Source organism: Choloepus didactylus, chromosome 1 (genome assembly GCF_015220235.1).
Source record: "Choloepus didactylus isolate mChoDid1 chromosome 1, mChoDid1.pri, whole genome shotgun sequence".
NCBI classification, from domain to species: Eukaryota; Metazoa; Chordata; class Mammalia; order Pilosa; family Megalonychidae; genus Choloepus; species Choloepus didactylus.
In genome coordinates, this window is record NC_051307.1 from 90277001 (window position 1) to 90290299 (window position 13299).

The following is a 13299-nucleotide window of genomic DNA, read 5'->3' on the forward strand; positions in this document are numbered from 1 at the left end:
GCCCAGGAGTGGGGGAAAGCAAGGTGACTGGGAACCCGAATTTGTTAAAACAGGCCAAAGGGGAGGTGGGAGAGAAGTGGGGTGAGGGCGCAGGGCCCCCTTTGGAGGGCCATGTGTCCCATTCTGGGGTCTGGACTTGGCCGCCTTTCTGCGTTCTGCCCTGCTCCAAGGCACCCAGCTACCTCCTGGGGGGAGGGTCCATCCCTGCCCTCCACAGCCCACCCCACGCAGCAGGTTCTGCTGGCCTCTCACGTAATTTCTCTCACCTCCACCCTTCTCACTTTCCTTGCCCTTAACTGTGCACCGGGTGCTGGGTCGCTCCCTCGTGGGGCACCGAGATTTAGCTCCTGCCTCCTCTCCTTTCCTGGTTCTTATTTCCCCTCCTGCCCCCAAACAGAGGGCATCACCTCCCCTCTGTCCTTCCTTGGTTCACTCTTGCCCTCTGGGAGCAAGTCCACTCCCAAGGCCTCCACCGTCACCTCCTGCCCGGGTCTCTTTGCCTGCCCTTTGCCCACCACCTTGACATCACACCCCAACCACACTCACCTTGCCCTATGCTCATCCCCTGAGTTCTCTGCCTTTGCCCTGGACACTCCCACCCTCCTGATCACCAAGGTCAAGACCCTGCCCATGCAAACCGTTCCTACTTTTCAGAACTTTTCCTCTGAGACTCATTCCTCTCCCCTGCCCTGGTTCTGGCCAACACGGATGAGGTCCTGCTGATTTCAAAACAGCCTTCAGATGTGTCCTTTCTGTTCGGCACCCACCTCGACCGCCTGGGGCAGTTCTCCTCTGACTCTGGGGTTCCTGCCACCCCGCCCTGGCCAGACGGCCCCCCACCTCGGCCCTCCTTGAGCCTGTGTGGCCCCAATCTCTCCAGTAAACTGCTTTGTCAGGTCACGCCACTGCTCAAGACATCCAAAGCCTCCCTGGGTCCCACCAACCACATGCGATGTGGATTCCTCTGGGGCCTCCCAAACCCACTCTTCCTTATTTCCCACTGCAACCCAACACCCTGACTCCAACCGCCTCCATTCTGGCTCACTCCCACCCACCTGGGCCTGGCTGTTGTTTTCTCATTGCAGAAGCCCCCACCTAACGTCCCAGCCTCAGTTGCCTGCAAAGCTCCTTCTCCTGGAAGCACACTCTGACCCCCCTCTCCCTGGGGATCCTGCAGCCCCCATGGGGTCGGTCTGTGCTGGCTCTCAGACTCACCCATTCCTATCTCTCCCACAGCCTCTAGCAGGTCCAGGCCGCCTTCAGATCCTGCCTGAGTGACCAGGACAGCCCCTGAATCAGTTCCCTGTCTCCACATTGGCTGCCTGTGATCCGTTCTCCATGCTGCACGAGTGACCTTTCTAAAACACATGCCTGACGACATCACTGCCCTGCTTGAAACTCTCCTATGCCACCTGAAGCTTCCAGTATCTGCCCCCACCCTAGCCTGGCCTCAACGTGTCCACAAACTGGCCCTCCCTACCCCTCCAGAGTCTTCTCCCAGCATCACCTGAATTGCCATCTACACTTCACTCCAAATACAGTAACCAAACCTCCAGCGGTTTTTCTTGCTTTGCACACACGAGTTCCTTGCCTGGGATCTTTGACATCTTGACACATTGCTCCTAACCCTCCTTCAGGTTTACCTCCATCTCCTCTGGGGATCCACTCCAGGGGGAGGGCGCAGCTCTGACTGCCAGCATCCCCTGGCTCCCCAAGCCTTCTGGCAGAGCCCCTGATCACCTGCATCGCGATGCCCTGTTAACTGTGTCTCTCTTCACTGTGCAACGAGAGGCCTCCTTGGATGACAGGAGCTGGGTCTTGTTCAGTTCCATAGCCCAGAGCCTTATGCGCACAAAACGCTGATAAACTAGTAAAGGATGCTGTTCTTTGTGGTTCTGTCTGGTCTCCCCAGTCATCAGTAAACACAGCTGTCAATGGCCATCTCATATTTACTGAATTCTCAGTAAACAGCTATGGAGATGGAAACATGAACTAAAGAATTCTGTGACAGCAAAGGACGACTGGCAGACAGTGTGCTACCCATTGTTTGGGTGCAGGAGAGGGCTTCCAACATCCACAACTGCTTCTGGGGCTGAGGGCCAGGAGCAGCCAGGAGAGCAAGTCTCAGTCCCTCACCATGCGGGAGGCTTCACCCAGGGATCCCAAGAGCTGCTCCTTCTGCAGAGGGCAGCAAGGGGGCCCCAGAATTGCTGGACTCCGGGGGGGCAAGGAGAACAGCCTGTCCCCAGGGAGGTGATTGTCCCTCCTCAGTACCTCGGCCCTGAACAAGGTAAGGCAAAAATATCTTCTTCCCCAAATCCCTGTGGGTTTGTTGGAATGTACAGCCTGGCTAGGGACAGAGTAAGTAAACTGCGATGAACTGTGAAATGCTAATGTTTATGAAGAAGGAATGAAGTTCAGAGACATAAGCTCGTAAAGCAAGAGGCACTCCCTAAAATGGAAGGGGAAGGAAGCTACCCTGATCTCAGCCAAGAGATACTGGGGCCTGGACCGTAGTGATCGAGGAATTTGGGGGCTAAGGGGTGAGCCCAGTATGCCATACTGGAGGTGAGGCAAGCTTCCCAAGAAAAGTCAGTGGGGGGGCGCTCAGGATACCGGCTGAGCAGGACTTTCATCCAAGAGGCTGGACCAGGAGCCCAGACAGGGCCATGGAGCAAAAGGGGAAAGCCAGGTCTCCACATGGAGAACCTGGCAAGACCTGCAGCAGCCCAGAGGCAGCGCCGGAAGGGAAGCCAGGAACAGACAGAGAATCGGGCAGGGCCTGGAGAGACGTTTCAGAGCTGTACATCCTTGCTTCGCTGTCTGGATGCCACTAGCCTGTGTTACTGCAGCTCACCTAGGATGGCTGCTAACTGGACCAGAGAGTTCTCACGCATCGGACAACTGCCCTGCATTTAGGGAGGCTGCAGCACACACTCCGATGTCAGCCAGGAGGGCATGGGGCCTAGCTGTCCTGCTCGTGTCCGCCCCTGCTCCCACTCTCAAGGGCAGCTCTCAGGATCACATCTGCCATCAAGGCTGATGTAGTGTTTGGTACACAGGAAGGCTCCACCAGAGTTTGTACAGGATTTTGGAGTTTGTAACTCCCTGACAGACAGACACAAACGTAAGTGCAGAAGGAGGACCCTCTGGCGTGGAGAATGTTTCTCTCGTGGGAGTCATAGCTATCACGTGTCCAGGGGGAGCCCTGTGGCCATGCTGACCCCTCCCCTGTCTTCCCCAGGGTCCCCACGGCCCCCTCCAGGTCTCCCCTCTGGAGCTAGGCAGCTCCATCCCATCTCAGACTCACCAGGTGCCCCGTCTGGTGCACATGCACCGGAGAAGAGACAGAACCCCCAAAACAGCTGTGGTACGGGGTACAACAGGGGCTCTCGGATGCTGTCTCCTCTCCTCTCTCACCCCTCCTCAGAAGGAATGCCTTAATCTTAAACTTAATCTTGAACTTGAACCCCAACTTAAAAAGTTGGGAATGCTGACTGGTCTCACACCTCCAACTCACCAGCCCCGCTGGGAAGGGGGGAGCCTGGGAGGGAGGGGGAAGCCAGCTCCACTTCACCTTCTGCCTCCCAGGGCCTGGCTGCTGGGCTCTTTGCAAATCACAGGGATACTGCAAGGAGGCTCCAGGCCAGGGAATGGGGAGAGCTCTCTCTCTGGAGTCCCTCAGAGAGGATTCCCACAGAGCCAGGAATGCTGGGTTCCCTCCAGAGGCAACATTCCCCAGGGAGGTGGGGCTGGGCAGCAGGAGGGAGCACAGCACGGGGGAGGAGGCGGAGCCCCCAGGCGGGGCGGTGGGCTGGAGCAGGACTTGAGTCTGTTTGCCCCTCTCAGCAGCACAGGGGGCAGGAGGGCTGCAAGCGGACAGGCCCCACTCACCTGCTGCTGGTTCTCCCGCTGCGAGTGGAGCCGCGCCTGGATGCACTCCCGGGTCTCCTGGAAGGCCTGTCTCTGGGAGACCTCAGCTGGGTAGTGGGTGCAGACGCCCACGATGTTGGTGCAGGAGAAAATAAGGACGTTGGAGACAAGCTGCAGAGGGAGAGACCAACACACCCAGCTCATGAGTGGAGCAGCTGCCAGTTACTGCACCATCCTGGAACCCCCAGCCCCACCCCCACCCCACTTAGCAAACACACCCCTGGCGGCCTGCAAACAAATGCTGCGCCCCACGCACAGCAGACTGCCAGGAGTAGCCAAACATAACGGGCCGGGATCTCTGAGGTCCTCAAAGCACTAAGTCTGGCTCGCCTGGAATGGGGTATGGCCCCTAAGGACACCGAGTCACTGAAGAATCATCCTGAACATGTCCACAAATACAAAAAAGTGAAAGGCTAAGGGTACTGATGACAGACTGTATGTGTGTTGGAGGCAGCAGGGGAAATGCAAGGACGTTTCCATGAGAATGGAACTTTCCTGAAAGTATAACAGAGTCCAGCATAAGACAAAGGGCTGCAGGGAAGCCTGGGCTTATTACTCCCCAGAGAACTGCACCAGTGAACCAAGTACTCGCTGGCCACCCGTCAGATAGATGGGTGCTGAACGCTACTGAGAACGAAAGGAGAAGGTCCTGGCCAGTAGGGATCAGGGCCCAGGGCTGGTCTCATCTCCTTTCTTCCAAGGTTTCCATTCTTTCTCTGTGCCAGCACCAAGGCCCCCAACAGCACCCCCACACCAGCTGGAGAGCATTCCCCCCTGCCCGGCCTCCACCCTGATCCTTTATGTGTGGAAAAATACCACGGCCACTGCAAGCGAGCAGAGACAAGGCTGGAATTCTTTTGAAAGGAATATTTACTGAAAAACTAAGGGAAAACACCACATAACACAATACAACCCCCCAAAAGCTAAATTTACACAGCACATTTCAGATTCTAGAGACCGGGTGCTTAGAGGATGCCACGCACAGCTCCCGGGGTGTCTGACTCTGCTCCTGCCCCCTCCTCAGGGCCACTCAGGGCAGCAGCCAAGCAAAGGTGCTTGGGCATCCAGGCCGCAGGGGCTTGACCTGCATGGCAATCACTCCCTCCGCAGACCGAATTCCAGGATGGGATGTTTGGGGTTTTCTTTCCTATTTTTATTTTTTATTTTGGAGTAATGAAAGCATTCTAAAATTGATGGTGGTGAGGAATGAATGCACAACTATGCAATGATACTGTGAGTCACTGGTTTTATGGATGGTATGGTTGTGTGAATATATCTCAATGAAATTGCATTAAAAAAAGAAAAGATGCTATCTAATAGAAAAGTTGGTATACGTTCATGGAAATTTTAAAATTACTCAGTAAAACAATTGTCTTCTGAGCTTGATAAGACAAAAAAAAAAAATTAAAAAACAAACAAACAAACAAACAAAAAACCCTGAATTCTTAGTCCCAGCTGCAGAAAGGGAACACAGGGTGGGTCAGCCCTGGACCCTTCCACGGAGGCTGCTCTGGCCCTCCAGCCCTGTGCTGGTCCCGAGCCCTCGGCACGAGGAAGGCACTTGTCCATTTACCCACCAGCTGTGACCCGGCAGAGGGCTCCTACACCCTTCTTCTAGGAACCTCTTTGTCTCTGGAACCTACAAGCTCTGTCCCTGACTCGTATTCATGCTACCAAAGCCTCTTCCCAGCCCAGCTTTCTGCAGACCCTGACCTTTGACCCGGGTCCCCTCCAGCATCTAGGCCCAGAGGCCGTGTGGAGCCCATGCTGGACGTGGTCCCATCTTTTCCTTGTTCCTTCTTCCACCTCCACCATGCCTGCTCCACTCAATGAATAGAAAGAGACGTTCTTTCTCTTCCCATTTTAAAATCGCATTCTCTCCTTGGCCACACAAAGAATTCCAGTTTCCTGGCCAAAGGGTGCTCTGAGCCCCCATCATATGTCAGATTAACTCACAGGTGCTTCCTGGATGTGCCTTCAGGGAAAGGGCAAGCTCAAATTACCAGTTCCACCAACCTGGCCAGCTCCTCCTGATGACTCAAAACTCCTACAGCCTCCCACCCAACCCCATCCACCCCAGAGTCCTATTACCATTTTGTAGTATTTAGAAACTGTAAATATTTGGCATAGAAAAACCCAGCATATTTATAACTAGGAAAGAAGACCCTGCTCCACAGAAATTTACAATCCAGTAGAGGAGGTAAGACATGAAGACAGAAGGAGAACCAGCAATGTGAAGTAGTTAATTGGTTTATACCAGGCAAGGGTTAGAGACCTTGGGGTGGGGGTGGGAGGTAGTGCTGGCATGATGAGGAGACCTTTCAGCAGGGTGTGCTGGCCTCTGAGTTAGGAGTTGTCTGGAGAGGCAGGTAGGCATGCGAAACGACATCCCTGGAGAGAGCATCCAAGGAGGTTTAGCCATTGGGAGGCCTGTGTCCCCAGAGCACTCTGGGTCTGTGTTGTTTGGATATATTATGTCCCCCAGAAAAGCCATATTCCTTAATGCAATCTTGCAGCAGCAGACTGATTAGTCTGTTGATTAGGTGGAACCTCTGGTTGAATTATTTCCATGGAGGTGTGGACCCTGCCCATTCAGGGTGGGTCTTGATTAGTTCACTGGAGTCCTTTAAAAGGAGAAGCTGAGAGAGACAGTTTGGAGAGAGAAGCTAGGATATGTGGTCCAGAGTTTGCCCCCAGAAGAAGCTAAGAGTCAACACAGACTCTGAGGCTTGGAGAAGCAGACAGATGGATATTTGGAGATGCTAATAAGAGATAAAGCCCAGAGTTTGCCTCAGAGAAGCTAAGAGAGGACTCCCAGACACTTAGAGAGAAATGCCATGGAAGAAAAAAGTAAGAACGCACAGGAGCTGAGAGAGAGGAGCTGGAACACAACCCGGGACCAGCAGACGCCAGCCATGTGCCTTCCCAGTTAACAGAGGTTTTCTGGACGCCATCGGCCATTCTTCAGTGAAGGTATCCTCTTGTTGATGCCTTAGTTTGGACGCTTTTATGGCCTTGGAACTTTAAATTTGTACCCGAACAAATCCCCTTTACAAAAGACAGTCCATTTTTGGTATTTTGCATAACAGCAGCATTAGCAAACAGAACAGGTCCTCAAATAAATATCCGAGGCTTTCTGCTTCTCAAGTGCACAGAAAGAACTTATAGCTGGAAAGGCAGGCTGGAGCCAGATCAAAGGCTGAGAAGGCCAGGCACGATTCTTGTACAACAGCAACCACCAAGGACTGTTGAACCAAAGAGTAGCAGGATGAGCACACAGCTGGGGGAATATTTATCAGGGGGCAAATTACAGGGAGTCAGGAGCTACCACAGAAGCCCAAAGAATGAGATAACAAAGGCTTACAGGAGGCTGGGGCTGGGCAGGGCAGAACTGACTCCAGAGAAAGAGCCCAGAGACCTAGACGGAGAAACTCGAGGAAGAAAGAGACCACAGGCTGCAGTATTAATCTGTGCAGTGACTGTGGAGAAAGGCTCTGAGAACAGGCCTCTGGGAAGCCACTGGGGACCATGAGAGAGGGGTAAGGAGAGAGAAAGAGATGAGGAAGTGAGGCTGGGGTATAGACTACAGGGAATTTTGACGGATGTTCAAATTAGAGGAGACCTGTTTGAAAGGAGGGAGGAAGGTACCAGAAGATAAAATTTTGAGTGAGGCAGGAGGAACTGGTAAGAAGATGAGAAGCTAGCCTCAGACAGGATGATGCACCATGATATTACAATATGACCACGTGGGTTTTATGTCAGGAATGGAAGGCTGGTTCAATTTCAAAAATCAGTCAATGTTGAGGGTTTAATATCCAGAATATATAAAGAGATCCTACAACTCAACAACAAAACAACAAACAACTCAATTGAAAAATGGGCAGAAGACATGGATAGACACTTTTCCAAAGATGAAATAAAATGGTTCAAAAGCATATGAAAAGATGCTCAACTGCACTGGCTATTATGGAAATGCAAATCCAAACCACAGTGAGATACCATCTCACACCTACCAGAAAGGTCATCGAACAAACAAACAAACAAACAAAAAACCCAGCGAACTACAAGTGCTGGAGAGGATGTGGAGAAGAAGGCACACTTATTCACTATTGCTGGGAATGTAGAATGGTGCGGCCACTCTGGAAGGCAGTTTGATGTTTCCTCAGGAACTTAAGCATAGAACTGCCTTATGACCCAGCAATCCCATTACTAGGGATATACTCGGAAGAAGCGAAAGCAGGGACACGAACAGACATTTGCAATTGATGTTGAAAGCAGCATTATTCACAATTGCCAAGAGATGGAAACGGCCCAAATGTCCATCAACAGAAGAGCGGACAAACAAACTGTGGTATAAACATACGATGGATTATACAGCTGTACAACATAATAAAGTCATGAGGCACGCAATAACGTGGATGCACCTTGAGGACATTATGTTGCACAAAATAAGCCAGAAACAAAAAGACAAATTCTGTATGGTATCACTGATATGAACTAACTATAATGAGCAAACTCTGAGAGTTAAAGTTGAGAACACAAGTTATCAGGAGATAGAAAGAGGGTGAGATTGGGCATTTGATGCTGAAGGAGAACAGAATGTTTGACAAAATTATAAAGATTCAGAAATGGATAGCACAAAACTGTGTGATGGTAGCACAATACTGTAAGTATAACGAACAAAGCTGAATACAAGTATGGTTGAAAGGGGAAGGCTAGGGGCATATATGCGCCAGAAGGAAAGCTAGAGGATAAAAACTGGGACTGTATAACTTAGCAAAACCTAGAGTGGACAATAATGGTGATTAAATGTACAAATATAAGAAAGTTTTTACATGAGGGAGAACAATGAATGTCACCATTGCAAGGTGTAAAAAATGGGATGGTATATGGAAAAAATACAATTACTGCAAACTAGGGTCTATAGTCAACAGCAAGAATGTAATACTCCTTCATTAAGTGAAACAAAGGCAATATACCAAAGCTAATGAGAGGGGGATATAAGGGAGGGTCCAGGGTTTTTGTTGCTGTTTCTCTCTTTTTTTTTTCCTTTTCTCTTCTTCTTTCTTTGCAGGAGAAACAGAAATGTTCACATATAGACTGTGGTGGTAAATGCATAACTATGTGATTACCAGTAGTCACTGATTGTACACTTAGTATGGATTATATGGTATGTGAATAAAACGTTTAAAAAATAAACAGAAAGATAACAAGTGCTGGAGAAGTTGTGGAGACAGAGATATATCTATTCACTGTGAGTAGGGAAGTAGAACGGTGCAGCCCCTCTGGAGGGCAGTGAGGTGGTTCCACAGGAGGTTAAGTATAGGGTTGCCAAATGATCCTCCAACCCCGTTATTAGGTATATGCTCAGAAGAACTGAAAGCAGGGACACGAATAGGTATTTGCACGTTTTATGGCGGCATTATTCACAATTGCCAATGTATGGAGGTGGCCTAAGAGTACATTAACTGATGAACAGAAGGACGAAGTGTGGTATATGCATACTACAGAATACTGTGTGGCTACTAAAAGGAGTGAAGCCGTGAGGCATGCAACTAGGTGGATGAACCTTGAGGACATTATGTTGAGTGAAATAAGCCAGAAGCGAAAGGACAAATATTGTATGGTCTCACTAATACAAAGTAACTATAATAAGCAAACTTTGAGAACTGAATTCAAGAGCATAGGCTATCAGGACATAGAAAGTGAGCAGGGATTGGGCAATCAACGATCAAGGAGTACAGAGTGTTCAATAAAGCTCACTGTAAAGGTTCCTAGATTGAAAGCTCTTACAGCAGTCACATTTATTCCTGAGTTTTGTTATTTCTAAATTCTGAGATGCTGAGCTCTTTGTGTACAGCCTGGTAGTTCTCTGGAACTTGGGTATCTGTGAGATACCTGAGACTCAGAGTTAGAGTTCTGCAGTTCTGAAAGTCAGCCTCACTCCATACACAACTGTTAAAATTAACTTCAATTAGAGATATGAATGAAGTGGATCTGGTTAGGACTAGGGTAAATCAGAATATAGGGTAAAAGATGATATTGTCTGTATTTTAAAATTCCAACTTCTGTGTAAGATCGAAGGAAGCAAGTTTATTTTGTCCAAAATTTAAATTTTCTTTAGCACACTATCTAATTTAACCTGTCTGGTCAGTGTATTTAAACAACCTAACTACATGGAGCCTAGAATAGAGAATGAGATCTTGCTACTCTATACAGGTTAATGTAATACCCTGATACATTCATGAGTATTTGGGGCAGAAAATAGAAAAGTATTTGCAAAGTCCCCTTGAGGGACTGGAGAAAAAAAATTGTGGAATTATTAAACTTCCCCAACTGGGGAATTCCTGATATTCTCTCAAGCACTAGGGACTCCCAATGCAATAAGCCAAGCCCTCTATCTTGAGACTTGCCCTTATAACATGTATTTCTGCAATGGCGAAGCTAGGCCTTCTTTATAATTATGCCTAAGAGTCACCCCCAGAGAACCTCTCTTGTTGCTCATATGTGGCCTCTCTCTCTCAGCCAACTCTGCAAATAAACTCACTACCTTCCCCCCTACATAGGACATGACTCCCAGGGGTGTAAGTCTCCTTGGCAATGTGGGACATGACTGCCAGGAATGAGCCTGGCCCCGGCATCATGGGATTGAGAATGACTTCCTGACCAAAAGGGGGAAAAAATGAAACAAAATAAAGTTTCAGTGGCTAAAAGATTTCAAATAGAGTCGAGAAGTCATTCTGGAGGCTACTCTTATGCAAGCTTCAACCAGATATTGCAAACTGCCACAGTATGCCAAGCCCCAACCAACAGAATTCCTGAAAACCCTAAAGAATACCCTGTGTTCTATCTAAGACTCTATAAATGTATTACTTAGTAAGTTAATTTTTTAAAAAACTTAAGGCCTCTAGATTGTTCCTATGCCAAATAAGCCCTGAAACCCAGAAGTACCAGTCCCTCCAAGAATATCAACCGGTTCCAATCCTCTGTTAGGTTGGCACCCCTTTCCAGCACGAAGAACCTAAAATGGTCATTGCCCAGATATCCCTGAAGACTGAGAGAATGATCAAGTGAGAGGGAGAAGGTGTAACTGAGAAACTAGGATTTGACAAATGATTATGACTCTGAATCATTATATAGATATTTCTTTTTAGTTTCTAGTGTATCAGAATAGCCAGAAGGAAATACTTGAAACTGTTGAACTGTAATCCAGTAGACTTGATATTTGATAATGATTGTATAACCATATAGCTTTTTATTATATGAGCATGTGATTATAAAAATCTTGTGGCTGACACTCCCTTAATCCAGTGTATGGGTAAATGAGTAATAAAATAAAGTCATGAATGAAAAAAAATCAATCAAATCAATCAATGTAATTCACTATATTAATAGACTGAAAAAGAAAAAAAAAAGTCATTTCAATAGACACTCGAAAAGCATGACAAAATTCAACATCTATTCATGAATGAAAAAAATCTCAGAAAATTAGGAATGGAACTGAAGTTCCTTAATCAGATTCAATGGCATATACAAAAAGTCTTCAGCTAACATCATACTTAACGGTAAAAGACTGAATGGTTGTCTGTCCCCACTCACCACTCCTATTCAATATTGTACTGAAGGTCTTAAGACAATGAATGCAATAGGACAAGAGAAAGAAATTAAAGGCGGACAGATTGGGAAGGAAGGAATAAAACTGTCTCTCTCTGCAGATGATACTGTCTATGTAAAAAATCCCAAAGAATCTACAAAAAAGCTACCAACACTAGTACATGAGTTTAGCAAAGTTATGGGCTGCAAGCTCAAAATACAAAAAGCAATTGTATTTCTATTTACTAGCAACAAACAATTAGAAGTGAAAATTTTAAAAAGTACCTTTCACAACTGTAAATATAAGTACAAATCTATCAAAATATGTGCAAGCCCTGTTCACTGAAAACTACAAAGCACTGAGGAAAGAAATAAAAAAAACTTAAACAAATGTAGAGGTATACCATCTCATGCATTGGAAAACTCAATATTGTTCAGAGATCAGTTCTCCCCCAAATCGATTTATGGATGCAGGACAGTTACAATCAAAATCCAACGAGCATTTTCTTTTTTGCAGAAATTGATAAGCTGAGTCTAATAGTTACACAAAAAGACAAAGGGACTAGAATAGCCAAAACAATTTTGAAAAAGAAGAACCAAATTGGAACCTTTACAAAACCTGATTTTGAGAATTGAAACAGTGTAGTACTGGTATAAGGATAGAAATATAGATCAATGGAAAAGAATTGAGAATCCAGAAATAAACTCTTATATTTACGGTCAGTTGGTTTTTGACGAGAGTACCAAGACGATTCAATGGGGGAAAGGAATAGTATTTTCTATAAATGGTGCTGGGAATGAAGTTGGACCCTCTCCCCACTTCACACCATATATGAAAATTAACTTAAAATGGATCCAAGACCTAAATGTAAAGGCTAACGCCATAAAAATCTTAGAAGAAAACACAAGAGTACATCCTCATGATTTTGGATTAGGCAATGGTTTCTTAATACAACATCAAAAGCACAAATGACAAAAGAAAGAAGATAAACTGAACTTCAAAACTGAAAACTTTTGTGCTTCAAAGGACACCACTGAGAAAGTGAAGAGACAGCTCACAGGATGGGAGAAAATATTTGCAAATCATTTATCACAGCTTGATGTTTGACAAATGTATAAAGGCAATTAAATGCAGAAAGGATAGTCATTTTCAATAAACAGTGGTAGAACAATTGGATAGCCATATGATAAAAATGAGTTTCACAAAATATATAAAAATGAACTCAAAATGGTAAAATAGGCCTAAATGCAAAGCCTAAAACCACAAAACTTTCAGAGGAAAACACAGTACTTTGAGTTAGGCAAAGATTTCTTAGCAACAACACCAAAAGCATGATTCACAAAAGAAAGAAATTAATAAATTGGATTTCATTAAAATTAAGAACAATCTGCTTTTCAAAAGACACTTTTAAGATAATGAAAAGCCAAGACACAGAATGGGAAGAATTATTTTCAGATCATGTAACTGTCTGATAAAAGACTTATACCCAGGATACATAAAGAACTCTCAAAACTCAGCAATAAGAAAAACAAATGACCCAAATTTCAAAAGGGCAAACCACTTGAACAGATGCTCTATTAAAAAAAAAAATGTAATGACAAATAAGCACATAGAAAGATGCTCAATATCATCAGGCATCAGGGAAACGTAAATTCAAAAGGAGAGAGATACTGCTATATACCTATTAAAATGGCTTAAATTAAATTCAAATTAAAAAAGAAAAGAAAAAGCACTGGAAATAACTAGCACTAGTGAGAATGTGGAGCAACCAG

The 13299-nt window shown here is 46.4% G+C and overlaps 1 protein-coding gene across 2 annotated transcripts in view; it reads right to left on the reverse strand.

Moving 5' to 3' along the window:
• The window catches only part of ADCY5 (adenylate cyclase 5), a 152605-nt gene that overhangs the window by 57386 nt on the left and 81920 nt on the right, over positions 1-13299 (reverse strand). For both annotated transcript variants that reach the window (XM_037837024.1, XM_037837015.1), the window contains exon 2: positions 3895-4044. In XM_037837024.1, the coding sequence (XP_037692952.1) occupies positions 3895-4044 (150 nt within the window). The remainder of the gene's footprint in view (positions 1-3894; positions 4045-13299) is intronic.